We start from the raw sequence: 13,634 nt of genomic DNA on the forward strand, positions 1-13,634 counted from the left end.
CTGGATTCAAAGCAGAAAATTCAGTAAGAAGGGCCCTCAGAGACCATCTGGTCCACCCCGTTTCATCTACTGCTAAGGAAACTGCAGTCCAGAGACGGAAAGCAACTTGGCCGAGGCCACTCAGCAAGTACATGGACAAGCAGGGGCTAGCACAGGTGTCCTGAGACTCCAGTCTATTGTGTCCTCCACATTCCATACCACCATCCCTGGACCACCCCCTAGTCTGGTCAGACAGCTGCATCTAGAGCTGGGGGCTGGCTGGACTGGCTGGGGGCTCCTGGAAATAAGAGTGACACAAACTCATTCTAAACATTTCCTGGGTCCTCAGCACACATGAGGTGCTGGGGACGCCAAGATGAAGGAGGTCTTTTTTATAAGGAACACACTGATTGAGAATATCCTTGCTAAGTTCTCCCATGACCTGGAGAACCCCACAATATTCCCCAGTAGTGGAACAGTGAGGTATGGTCAGGTCAGGTCTCAAACATCTCCCAGTCAGCCCTCAGCATCTCTTAGGCCCAGGACTACAGGCACTGTCCATCTCAGAAACCCCAACACGGAGTAAGGGAGAGCAAGCAGATGGGACCGGATGTGATGACGGCTAAGCCTTCGGATCCCAAGCGTGGCTTCGCAGCCTAGCAGTCAAAGGCCCAAGGAAGAAAGTTCCTTATGCTGCTATCCAAGGGGCCAGGGGTAGGGGTGGAAAGCTGGTCTCTCCCACCCACCCTGGAGGCCCCAACTAAACTGAGCATCAACTAGGGTTGGAATTCTGACCAAAAAATAGGGCTGGCCACCTTGGGACAGGGTCTGACCAGAGATGACCAGCCAGACTAGGCTGGCTCCTCAGTGCAAAGACCCTCTGCCACTGAGCTGTCTGCCAGGCTGTGCTCAAGTAGGGGAAGAAGCTCAATTGTTGGCGGCAGATAAAACCTTCAATACCATCTCTATTTCCCTTCTAATATCAGAGTGACCGCCTGCAAGATGAGCGAGGGGCAGGGCCGGCAATCAATAGCTAGTACTGCTGTGATGTGAGTTGGCCTGTTCTGGAAATGAGCAGCCACTACCTGCTTACAGAGAGATACCTTTTCCCCACAGCAGTGACCCAGCCCGAGGGGTTCAGCATCCTGACCAGGGAGGACTTCATCAGCCTTCAACTGACTGATAGAGAAAGGATGCCCCTTTGGGTGAGGGTGGGGGTTGGGGTGTAGCCAAAGTCAGCCAAGAAGCAGAGAGGTCAGGGCACACAGCCCCCTGCTCAACGATCCAGCAAGCTCTTGATGGTTCACCCCAATTAAGGATCAGAGAAGACCTCAAGTCAAGGGTGGGATGGGGGGAGGGGGTCCACAGCTACCTCTGTTGGATGGTACCTGACAGTGGCTAAATAATGACAGGAGTAAGTCTGTGCTTTCTGACCACACACCCCTGAAATGTCACAGGGGAGGGCATAAGAAATATATACGTCTGGAATTAGGCCTTAACCATGGACCACTGTATCAAAGCAGGAAGCTGGGAGCTGCCCACATATCAAGCAGACCTCTCCTTGCCCCAGACTCAGGCCAAAAAAGAAGTCAGTGGCCTATTTAAAAAAATCCAGCCGGCTGTTGTCCCCTTCTTCTTGCCACCGTGGCCTGTACTGGGCACCCGGATGCCAGCAAGCAACCTCAACAGGGATGCATACAGATGGAGCGTGTATCTGGGAGGTCTCTGTCCACCAGACGGGGAAGCCACTTCTGCACCGTAGGAAGGGCAGCCACGGTATCTCTGGGGAGGACATGAGCCTGGGAAACAAGTTCCAACTGGAGAGAACACCACGGGAAAGACCACCGCCTGGCTGCAGTACACTGTCCGCAGCAGCTGGGAAGGTGGCTGCCCCTCAGCATGGACGACCCTGTCAGGCAGTGGCCCTTCAAGCTCCTGTCTTTCTTGGGTCCATGGATTTCCAAGGTTTTGAACGTCTTTCTCTCTCTCGTAAGCCTGGCCCCTCTCCCCAGTGCCTGCGGCCTCGTGCCAAGACTCACCCCAGGCAGTGCTTGGTCTGGTCTAACCTGGAGCCTATACTTCCACTTCCATTCCTGAGACAAGGCCCCAGTTTGGACCATATGCTAGGAACACAGACAAGACACATGTGTGGCCATCCAATACCCTAAGCTTCCATCCCTAAATCCCTATCACTTTTCTCACTGCCACTTTGGTGGGCAACCTGCTGTTTTCTGTTGAAGAACAGCCAAATTTCACTGATTTCCCTTCTTGGCTGGTAAGCAGCATGTCCTAACCCTCCTCTCCTGAGAGCGAACATCAACTATAACGTGAAAACTTGCCAAGCAGACATGTCTTCCAGGTCACCTTCCACCCAGGGAGGAAAACCCCTTAATACCCCCAAGAGGCACCTGCCCCACTTTTGCTCAGATTCCTCCATTGCCAGGGAGCTTCCTGCAACCGGTGTCCCAGGCTGGATGCAAGCGGTGTGAGATTCTGGCTGTCACCAAGCCACAGTCTCCTCAGACTGTGTCTCCCTGGCCCCAGTTTTGAATTCTTGGGCTTCACAGAAAAATATCCACTTTCTTGTCTATATAACAGCTCTTTCTAGATTCTTATCTGGAAGAGCTAACCTTTCAAAGGCTGGCATCACTGTCTCAATGAACACGAGTTTGAGCAAACTCCGGGAGACAGGGGAGGATGGGGAAGCCTGGTGAGCTGCAGTCCCTGCGGTCACAAAGAGTTGGACAGGACGTGGTGACTGAAGAACCACCACCAACCTTTCAAAAGGTGTGCAAACCTCAGGCAGATTCTCAAACCCGACTGAGGAGAGGTTTGAAAGCATGTCGTCCCCAAGAGCTCCATCATAAAAGTTCCTTCCAGCCCCCACAGGACAATCCCTCTCCAATGGCCTTTTCCAGTCCCAATATGGTTTCAATCAAATGAGTCCCCAGAGGGGATAAGAGAGATGCAAGAGGTGGTGCAGAGGGTGTGGCGAGTGTACTCACCCAGCAAATCAGAAAGCTGTCTCCCCACACCCCACACCCGAGAGCCCAACAAGGTGTCTTTTGGAGAAGACCCGGCTCTCAACCCACATGAGCGCGGCTCCTGCCTTTGGCGGGCAGAGCATGGGCACAGATGCTTGTGGGACGCCTTCTGTGATCACACTCGGAAAAAATCAAGCGGTTAACCAGAGGGAAGGGATTCCCAGACCTGCCAGGATGGTGGGTTTTTTTGTTTTTCAGATTACGCCTAAGGTTTGTAGTTTGGGCAGGCAAAGTAAACAATGACAATGACAGCAGCAACAAGACAGACAAAGAACAGTTTACTTGTTTTGTTTAAAAAAAAAAAAAGGCCTTTTGTTAAAAGACAGCTCTGCACCGGCCTTGGAAGCAGTCCCACCGCCTCCCGACCAGGGGCGGGCTGTGTCGTGAGCGCGAAGCTGGTGTGAAGAAAACAAACTCCGGCAGAAGTGACACAGCACGAGCCGGAGGTGCCTGCTCTCCAGCTTTCTCTGCTCCCCTCCTTGGTTTTTGGAAGGGGTGGAGAGAGGGATGGGAAGGGAAGGGTTTGAACCAGCATGAAGCAACTGTATTTAGACCATGGCAAACTGAGCTGCTACTGACTTCTCTCTCTCTCCCTCCCTCCCACCTGCCCGGGGCCTGGCCTGGAGTGAAAGCAGCACAGGGCCGAGGGCCCAGCACGTACCTGAAAGAAACCCGGAGGGATGGGGCCTCCCGGCATGCCATCGTTGGGGGGAATGTTGCCAAGCACGGGGCTCGGGGCGGCTGCTGCACTCTGCGGAGACAGGAGGGTGGAAAGTAAGAGGCTGCACCCACGTAGATAGACAGGAGTTCTCACTCCCAGCCCCCTCCACCCTCTCCACCCACGTCCTCCAAAGATCCGCCACCCACCCAAAACACCAGCACCTTCCCAGGACTGTCACTCAGTGGGTAAGAGATGAGCTCTCTGAGCCTACGCTTCCTCATCGCTAAACCGCACAGTCAGAGGAGCCTCGTGGCTACAGTCCACGGGGTTGCAGAATCGGACATGACTGAGCCACAAGCCACGACCACCACCACCACCAGGTCGGGGGTACAGTGCCCACCACGGGCGTGCACACACCCTTCCAAGCAGCAGTAGCTGTTAGTGAGCCCCAGCTCCCCACTCAGTTGCTTTAGTTCTGAAGAAGCCTCCGCAGGGCAGGCGGGGTGCCTCATGAATGAGGGTGCCCTCGCCAAGACGCTGGCATGCTGTACCGAGCAGAAGATCAATGAACGTCCACGGCTTAGTGAATCTACAGACAGATCAGCTGGGAAACGCCCGGGAGATGCGAGAGGCGGGCAGGCATGTCACTGGCCCCATCAGGGTCCCGGGTGCCACAGAGGAGGTGGGCTGCACTGCCATTACTTTTTCTTTCAAATGCTGCCCTTCCGGCATTTACCTGGTACATCTGCCTCAACAAATGCGTCCCAGGGGTGAACAGACGTTGCTCTCCCCAGCCTGGCCTCCTTCCAGACAATCTGTGTCCCACCTGTTCACATGGCCGGCGTGTCTGTGCCTGGCCCCGTGCTCACACAGGCGGGTGAAGCTGAGAGAGAAGCCCCCGGGCCTGACCGCCCACCTGGGGCTGTGCTCTGCTCCCCGCCACACTCCACACCTCCCAGGCTGCTCCCCCAGGAAGCCCAGACCCAGCCTCGAAGGTCGCCAAACCCCACCAGGACTGAGCCTCTGAGGCACAATCACCAACTGTCCTCCTGGGGGCTCTGACTGGTCCTCCAGGACGACGCTGAGCCCCTCGGGGTCAGAAACAGAACACTCTTCTGTTACGATTGCAGCCTGCTGTCACCACTTCCAAGTCACTTCTCCTGCCCTTTCCTCAGCCACAAAACAGGACCCAGAACTCCTAACTCGCAGGGAAGGGAATGAGGGACTGTATGAATCCCCCAAACACACCACGTGCAGCAAGAAAACAGACAGCCCTGGGAACCAACGCACCGGGGTTCAAACGTGGGCTGCCTGTCCTAGCAGGGGGCGGCCACAGCAAGCCGCTCAGCTTTTGGCACTAGGTTCCGGTCGCGGTGGGCCTACGTGCTCCTAAGCGCTGGGGAGGATTAAGCAACGGGATGGGCTGTGTTTTGTAACCCAGGGAAGCTGGTAATCTGGAAGTAAGGAGGACTCGGGAGGCCCACGGTGGCTGTTTCAACAGACCCCAGGTAAACAGGAATAGCGTGGGATGGGGCTGGCTTCTCTGGCCCAACATTCCAAAATGATTCGGTGTACAGAAAAGCAAACTTCTCTGTTAAGAGAGTCTGCCAACTATCCTGTAATGTGTTAAAATATCCCCCAAATATCAGGTTCTCCCCTTTCTACCTCCTTCGTTGGAGGAGAAGCCAGCCCTGGTTGAGCCCCCCGCCCCTGGTATTATCTAGGATGAGGGCTGCCTGGGGGAATACGCCAGGTTATCCATTAGCTGCACTGTTTGTTTGCGGTTGGTTGTTCTGCGAAAATGCAACTTTTCATGATTTACAGCCAACAATTACTCCGTAGCAGCAGCAGAAAAAAATTTTTTTTTTTTTTTTAAATTTTAAATGGGGTGAGGTAAACATCCTCCTATACTGTCTTCAAGTTCTTTCACAGATCGGTTTTACACTTAACTCTTTAATTGTTCAGCAACTTATTTTGGTAAAGAACATAGATTTTACTCCTCAAATGGTCAACCAGCTTGATACAAGTTTTCCACTCATTTGAAATCAGAGACAAAAATTCTTACAAAGGCATGGGATAGTTTTGAGCTTTTAAAAAATTCTGTCCTAATTCTTTCCATTCTAATGATCAGAGTTTTACAATGTATTTTATTATCTTCTTCAATTCTTTAGTGGAAGTTTTCTTATTTATTTTTATCTACTTATCCTACCAAACTTCTATCGTTTATACAAGTCATCTCCCCACCAAAATTAACAAATTTCTTATGTAATCTGGAGGAAAACTGACACCTTTCCAAAACAGAAGTACCCTCTTAGGAGGTGATCGTTCTCAAATTACTCATATTTTCGTTCAAGTCCACCAGTCAAGCAAGGAGGGTGGGTCAATGATGCTGATCAGAAAGGCGGCAAGGGCAGGTGATACATTTGGGAAAACCAAAATCCTCTCTTGCCCTGATTAAATGTTTTATTCAACAAATGTGATGCTGACTTGTTCTCAGGGTGAAGATGGAAAAGATGGTGCTCCTGACGATGGTGTGAGAAAGACTGAGTTGATGGCCCAGCCCTGGGCAGGGTGGATGGCAGAGGCTATCTGGCCTGATGCTCAGAACAAGCCAGCTACTTTCACACCAGCTCTCCCTGAACCCCCAGGTGGCCTTCCAAGGCAGACACAGGTACCCTTACATTACAGATGAGAAAACAAGTGTCTGTGTGGAGAGCAGACTGAAGGTGGCCTTTTCCTATTTATCCCCTCAGAAAGTCCAGCTCTACTCTCCCTCAGCCTTCAGCTCAGAAACAACACGTGGCTTTTAAAGAAAGATTTGGAAAGCTTCAGCAACTTGGTTCTTTAAATTAGCATTATTCATTTAATATAAAACACTTTCTTATTATAGGACACAGCAGAGTAAAAAGAAAATTAGTCACTGTTTTCTGTTAAATAATATCATAAGCACTTCTCCTCTCATTAAATGGTCAAAGAAAACATGATTTTTTAATGAGACTAATATCATTATTCAACTAATTTAATTAACAGGGCATTACATCAGTGTTTGCTAACTTAGTAGTTACAAAATGGTATCTCTGATCTCTTTGGTATTTTAACTTAATCTTTTGGATCACTAACCTTTTTAAATGGTTTACACTGGCCATTTAGTAAAACAAATGACAAGTCATTCATGTCATTTGCTATTTAGGTATTTGACATCTTTCCTTAGTGATATACATGAGCTCTTTATACATTAAGGATATAACATATAGATATCTTATCATTTAAAAGAAAAAAAAACAACACAACTTTTAAATGAAAACTTGAACCAGGTTCATGACTTACAAGGCTCCCCTGACACCAAAATCTCTTTTTCCTACAAGATTAGGAATCCATGGTCCTTTGAATGTTAGGGATGGAAAATCCACAGTTCTAGTAGGAGGATAGTATAATTCTTTGACATCTGGGTGGAAATGGACATTTGCTACCCTCCAGTGAAAGGAAGGCCATGTTAGTGGTAGCTCAGGTGTCAGGAAGCGGGGGTGGTAACTTATCCTTTATAGGCTCTTTCAGCTGCAAAATTAAGCAGCTCTGCAGTATTTAACTCTGTGTCTTAAAGTATGACAGTTACTGCCATTCTCTGATTTTGAGGCAAACATGAACTTATAATACAAAACTTTCAAAAGGGCAGAAAAGGACAAAAATAAAATGAAAGCAGCAACCAGTGTCACAGGGAGACAAGAAGGTTAATAAATCATTTTTACACACGAAACCCAATCCAAGGGACCTCACCCCACATCTATCAACGTGACACTGCCCTCATCCCCACACCTCAACAGCACCTTTACCCATCTCTAAGACCCAGCACAATGTGAGGCATACAGCAGGTGTTCAATAAACAATTACAACTTTTATTGTTCAAAGACCTGCTCAAATCTGGCCATCTGGAGCCAGGCCTTTCCGGACTGCTAGGAATAGGCCTCTCCCTGTGGTTTCCAACTTGGAGTTAGAAGTCCATTAAAGCACTCAGCAAAGTGTCTCATGTGAGTTTTCTCTAAAAACACAAAACCAAAACCCCCTGACATTCATAGAGGCCTACAGCACGTTGGGGCTATAGTAGGTGCCCAGGAACTCTTCCACCAGAGTAGGGAAGGAAGGAGTCAGGAGCCAGAGACCTCCCGCATGGGCTCGGGTAAGTCCCTGCTTGCCCTGGACCTCTGCTGTGCAAAGTGTCAAATGATGGAGTTAGAGAAGATGACTTCTGGAGCTCTTCTTCCAAAGTACTCTCCCAACCCAGTCCATACACCTAGCAGGAGCAGGGATTAGAAAACAGCAGCTCCTAAATTTCAGGAAGGCAGACCCTAAATTTTAACTTTTCCCATTCATTACAGAACTCTTAGGACTTGTGGTGCAGGGGTTAAGAATCTGCCTGCCAACGCTGGGAACACGGGTCTCATCCCTGGTCTGGGAAGATCCCACAAGCCGCAGGGCAACGAAGCCTGTGCTACAACTATCAAAGCCCAAGCTCTCGAGCCTGTGCTCCTCAACAAGAGAAGCTGTCACAACGAGAAGCAGCTAGAGAGCAGCCTCCGCTCTTGCAACTAGAGAAAGCCTGTGCACAATGACGAAGACCCACCTAAGACTAAGGAAGTATTTCAAAAAGAGAATCAGACCAAAAAAAGAACTCTTGAGAGGTCAAAACTTCACCACCACCAACAAGCCTATTGATTGTCAAAGCCTGGAGATAACAGCTAGCTCATGACATCTGGGCTCTCCCCTGCATCAACCGCAACCCGCAACAGCCCCCCCACCAACCTTTGTCCATATATGCATACGTGCACACATGGACTAAAAAAGGCAGAATCAAATTGGGCATGCAGTTTGGCAACTCATGCTTTTTTTTTTTAAAACAAACTAAAACTTCTTTTCCAAATAGAAAACAGGCCTTGCACTGAGTGGTGTGGCCCACTGCAGCCAGATGCCTCCTCCAAGCCTCCGGGATCTAGTCCACTTGGAAAGCCTGAGGTGCCTTCAGACATCTGCCTGAAGCTGTAAAAGTTCCCCTCCCTGCGAAGTATTTTATTTTTGTTCACAGCCAGGGAGCCTTCCAAGGAGGGCTCATTCTACAATGTTCACCCTCAAGAGTAGGGTTTCTTTATGACCTCAGGATGGCTACACAGCCACCAGGGCTTAGGGGTTCACTGCGGGCCCTCAGCTCTGTTCATGTGCTCCGGATGCCACGCCACCAAACCCTGTTGTCAGCAGCGAGGAGAGACCTGGACACTACCCCTGTCCCAGAGTAAGCACATTCTACCCCCCACCCTTACCCCTGGTAGAGATGCAGGGTTCAAACCTGCAGACTTGGGATCTGAGCGACAGCGAGGAACTTTGAAAGCCGTGCAAGGGAGCCTGGGCTTGCCGCTCAAGGCAACAGGGAAGAGATCTCAGCGGAAGAGCACGCAGCTCAGGACAGTTGAGAATCCTACCGGACACCTCTTAACCTGTGCCAGGCATCCCAGCGCACGCCTGACAAACTCACCCACCACCGCCAGAGTACCCAAGGCTCCACAAATGAACAGGCTTGGCAAGTTCTGGACGTGGGCCCTTTCCTCAATCCGTAGCAAGGAGTCCCATGCGACTCAAGGAACAGGGTCAGTCAACAGGGACCAAGAGACAAGCTCCCAGGAGCCTCCCACTTCACATCTTGTCATATCCTGTGGTAGATGACATTCATGCTTCCTTCAAGAAGCGGGGCATGGTGGGGGCAGGGTGGGGGGTGTGTGTTCCCTACCTTCTAGCCCTACCCTGAGACCCCCCAGTTAGCCTCACCCACAAACTAGCATGGAATCCCCCACCCATTTTTAACTCTCTTAAAAAAAAAATTGTTCTATGCACAGGAAGCTCCTGGAAAACAGAATAAAAACATGCTCAGAGTGAACGGCGGGACTCCTGCCAGGTCAGCCAACCCCTCCGGACTGATTCACAAGGCTGCAAAAATGGAACTTTGTTCTGCAAACCCCCTCCCTCCTCGCCCCACCCCTACTCAGGCGTGTAGCAGCACGGGGCCCACATGTGAAACCACCAAGTACAGCCTTCCTTGACTGAAACTCAACACAGGCCGCGTGGCCAAGCACCCAGGACACCAGGGGCATGTGGTGTATGGCGGTGTGCTCACAGCTCGGCAGCGGAGGACATTTGGGGGGGACAGGGGCACTCCAGCTCTGAGAAATGAAGGCCTGTGAGAGGAGTTCATGTTCCGGGGAGGGAGGTATGTTTAAACAGGTGTCATCAGGTCAGAGAGTTCAACATTCTGTGCAAAATACAGAAATCACAATTCAAAATACAACATTCTCTGCAAAATATAGGAGTGACCCGGGACCCTCTGGGCCAAGCTTCCTCAGTTCAGTTCAGTTGCTCAGTCATGTCCAACTCTTTGCAACCCCATGGACTGCAGCATGCCAGGCCTCCCTGTCCATTGAGTCAGTGATGCCATCCAACCATCTCATTCTCTGTCGTCCCCTTCTCCTCCCACCTTCCATCTTTCGCAGCATCAGGGTCTTTTCCAATGAGTCAGTTCTTCCCATCAGGTGGCCAAAGTATTGGAGTTTCAGCTCCAGCTTCAGTCCTTCCAATGAATATTTGGGACTGATTTCCTTTAGGATGGACTGGTTGGATCTCCTTGCAGTCCAAGGGACTCTCAAGAGTCTTCTCCAACACCACAGTTGAAAAGCATCAATTTTTTGGTGCTCAGCTTTCTTTATAGTCCAGCTCTCACATCCATACATAACTACTGGAAAAACCATAGCCTTGACTAGACGGACCTTTGTTGGCAATGTAATGTCGCTGCTTTTCTTCCCCAAATTTCCTAGAGGGAATTTTAGTAGCATCAACAGACTGAGGCTATAGCTAAGGGAATGGAGAGAATCTTATCACCCAAACAGAAAGGCCAAGACAGAGAGAAGCGGGGTGGCAAAAGCGGAAGGTACAGGAAGCGGCCTCTCGGTTTTATGTGCAGACCACAGAAGAGAATCCATTTGGGAACAGAGGTTCTAATTCTGCAGCTTGGAAAAACACACAGAGCTGTTGCTATGTGAAGAGACAGAAACGGCTGGCGTTAAAAATAGGTTTGGATGACACAGGGGAGTGAGCAACACAGGATCCCTGCCTCCAAACGGCCAGGGGGCCGTCACGTGCAGGGAGGAACGGACGTGCTCGCCCGTCGCCACTGAGGGATGGCCCTGGGTCGAGGGGCAGATGCTCTGAGCTGCCGAAAGCTTCTCCAGATCCGAGCATCAGAGTGGAGAGCCTCTGGGAGTGGTGGGCCACGTCACCTCGGGGTGGCTCAGCGGGGACAGGGTGCGAGCGCACTCAGGATCAGAGGGTGTGTGTTTCGTCTCTGCTTGGCCACGACAGAGCCATGGGGACTGCCTCAGCCTCCCCTCTAAAAAGGGGGGAGCTACATTATCCAGCACGACCTGGCATTTCCTGGGGATTATTAGGAGACAGAGGAGCCCCAGATGGAGGGTCCTGGGATCGGGGTTCCAGGGCCGGCTATAAACCACCTGCTGTGTGACTCGGGTGAGCCTTCTTGCCCCTCAGGCCTCTGCTCAGTTCCAAGTGAGGTGGCTGAGATCCTGTTGCTACAGTGAACCAAGCGGACATCACACTGAGCTCTCGGCCACACAAACTGAGAAAGGGCGACAAAAGCCCCAGCTCACATGGTCAGGCCGTCAGGCGCAGGTGAAGGCTGTCTTGACACCAGAGCTTCTTCCCTAACATCCCCATCTCATTTCTATCTCCTGAAAAGTGAGGATGGATGCAGGAATGCAGAGAGAGCAGGCAGAGAGTAGCAAATGCCTTTTTATCCTGATCCCAGAGCCCTGGGGAGAGGGAAGGGGGTACAATTTACTTCTCAACATCCCTGCGAAGGTGTCACTGCTGTTTACTGGTAAGAAATCAGGCCCAGAGAAGTGCATTATCCTAAGTGTTCTAACTTCAGTCTCTCTGTTCCTCCACCTCTGATTTCGGTCCAAGAAACCTAAATAATGCACCCCTCTCCGCCCTGCCACCAGTCCCTACAAAGGAGAGCTCTGGGTTTTTGTTGCTTATGAAAAGAAACAACAGATCATAGTAACATAAGGTAAGCACAAGGCATTCTCTACGTCTGAGACCATCCACATGCTTTCCTCTTCCCAGAGTAGACTGGCCTTCTAACTGCTCCTTCCGGCAAGTATTTCACTGAGCTGGCCTCCACTTCGGGTGCATGCATGCTCGTGTGTGCCTGTGTGTAGGAATGTAAGATCTCGCTGAAGAGTCTGTTGGATCGAACTGGTAAATTACCCTGGGAAGAGGAGAAACAAGGCAGGCGGGGAGCTTAAGAAGGTTAGGAGCACTTTCTACACGGCCACGTGTTCAGCAAACGCTGGCTCCCAGGCCGCCAGGGATGCTGTGCTGTGCCTGCTGGGGTGGGAGATGACAGAGGCTCAGCTCTGCCCCTGAGGTCCAGGGGATGAAATGAAGTCTCCACAAGAGAACTGAGGGATGCGGGAAGGTGCTCTGGGCGGGCGCCGTGAGGTGGGGATTAGGGGGATCAGGGAGGCTTTATGGAAGAGGTGGCACTCAAGCCAGGGCCTTAAAGGACAGCAAGCCTCGGAGATGCAGGAGGTGATAGGGAGGTGAGAGATTACTGCTGTCATCTTAGCCCTCCCCTGGAACCAGGCCTTCTGACAGCTTCTCCTTCAGAGCATAAATCCCGTCAGGCCTCTGCCCTCCCCAGCCACTCCATCTCGCTGACGGGGTGGGCATGGGGCTTATCCATGTCCCCTCCCCCAGAAGGGGGAGGAGGCTGCCCACCCAGCTCACCAGCTAACCTAGGCACAGCTCAACCAGCTTCTCTCCCCATCCTCCTGGACAACTGGGCAGGGACTACAGATGAGAAAACAGGGGCTCAGGGACTCATCCAAGGTCATTCAGCTCGGAACAAGCAGAACTGGAAGTCAAGCCCAGACCTTCTGGCTATGTTCTGGCTTCTCCAGTCGAAGCTTTGAAACTGACATTTAAAGATGTTGCCAGAGGGTAAAGAGGTCCGGGCTCTACGCCCAGCCCCTCTGTTCTCCAGCAGCTGGGGTACAAGGGCACCTCACTTTACCTTCCTGAGCCCTTCATCATCTATTACAGGGAGGCCTCTACCCTCAACAGGGGTATGGGGAACCCAAATATGACTCCTCAGATAAGGGACTCAAACTCCTGAGCCAGCAACACAGCACCAGGTGGAAGACACGCGAGTTTGCTTTGTATGATTCTATGAACACAGGGCAGGCCGGGGCGTGGGAAGGGTGGGGGCCAGCAGAAGACAGCATCCTTGGTGGGGCAGAACCCAGTCTTCTGAGGAGTGGCCTCTCTCGTTTTTTAAAAAAAAAAAAAAAGTCAAAGAAAGGCACCCCAGTCAGATCATTTTCAAGAAGAAGAGCAACTGGCTTCTCTGTGCTGAGAAGCTCGTGGCCACCATCCCACCAGGCCCTGCCCATCCAACCCAGGAAGCACTCGCTTCTTCCATGAACTGGATCAAAGGGCATCATCTGGGTAAGAGGTGGAGCCCCATGTAATTAATACCTGGTTATACTGTAGATGCCAGCCAGGGTGCCCTTCCCCATGTGCAAACATCTCCCCAGCTGAGCCGCACAGCAGAGGGCATGGGTCCTAGGCATGTACACGTGAGACAAGGGAGATTAAAGGCGAGACGTGCCCCCTGCAAATGAACAGCGTGGAGTGGATCAACAGCACGCTGTTTGTACAACGCTGATTTTCTTCTTAAAGAGAGATGAGCTTCAGACCCTGGTTTACACCATTAGCAAAACACACACACACACACACACACACACACACACACACACACACACCCACATCCACTGTCTTAAAGGAGCCTCTTACAACCGCAAACATGTCATAGTAGGCCAGTGAGAGTTTCT

At 51.2% G+C, this 13,634-nt stretch overlaps 1 protein-coding gene across 6 annotated transcripts in view; it reads right to left on the reverse strand.

The window, feature by feature from the left end:
• Positions 1-13,634, reverse strand: part of SSBP3 (single stranded DNA binding protein 3) — a 164,635-nt gene that overhangs the window by 44,889 nt on the left and 106,112 nt on the right. For 4 of the 6 annotated variants that reach the window (XM_069592500.1, XM_069592492.1, XM_069592524.1 and 1 more), the window contains one exon: positions 3,685-3,774. In XM_069592500.1, the coding sequence (XP_069448601.1) occupies positions 3,685-3,774 (90 nt within the window). Of the gene's footprint in view, positions 1-3,684; positions 3,775-9,205; positions 9,373-13,634 lie in introns of those variants that run through there. The other 2 variants (XM_069592518.1, XM_069592509.1) reach the window with 2 other exon arrangements.

The sequence above is a fragment of the Ovis canadensis genome, chromosome 1, assembly GCF_042477335.2.
Source record: "Ovis canadensis isolate MfBH-ARS-UI-01 breed Bighorn chromosome 1, ARS-UI_OviCan_v2, whole genome shotgun sequence".
In the NCBI taxonomy this organism is placed as follows: Eukaryota; Metazoa; Chordata; class Mammalia; order Artiodactyla; family Bovidae; genus Ovis; species Ovis canadensis.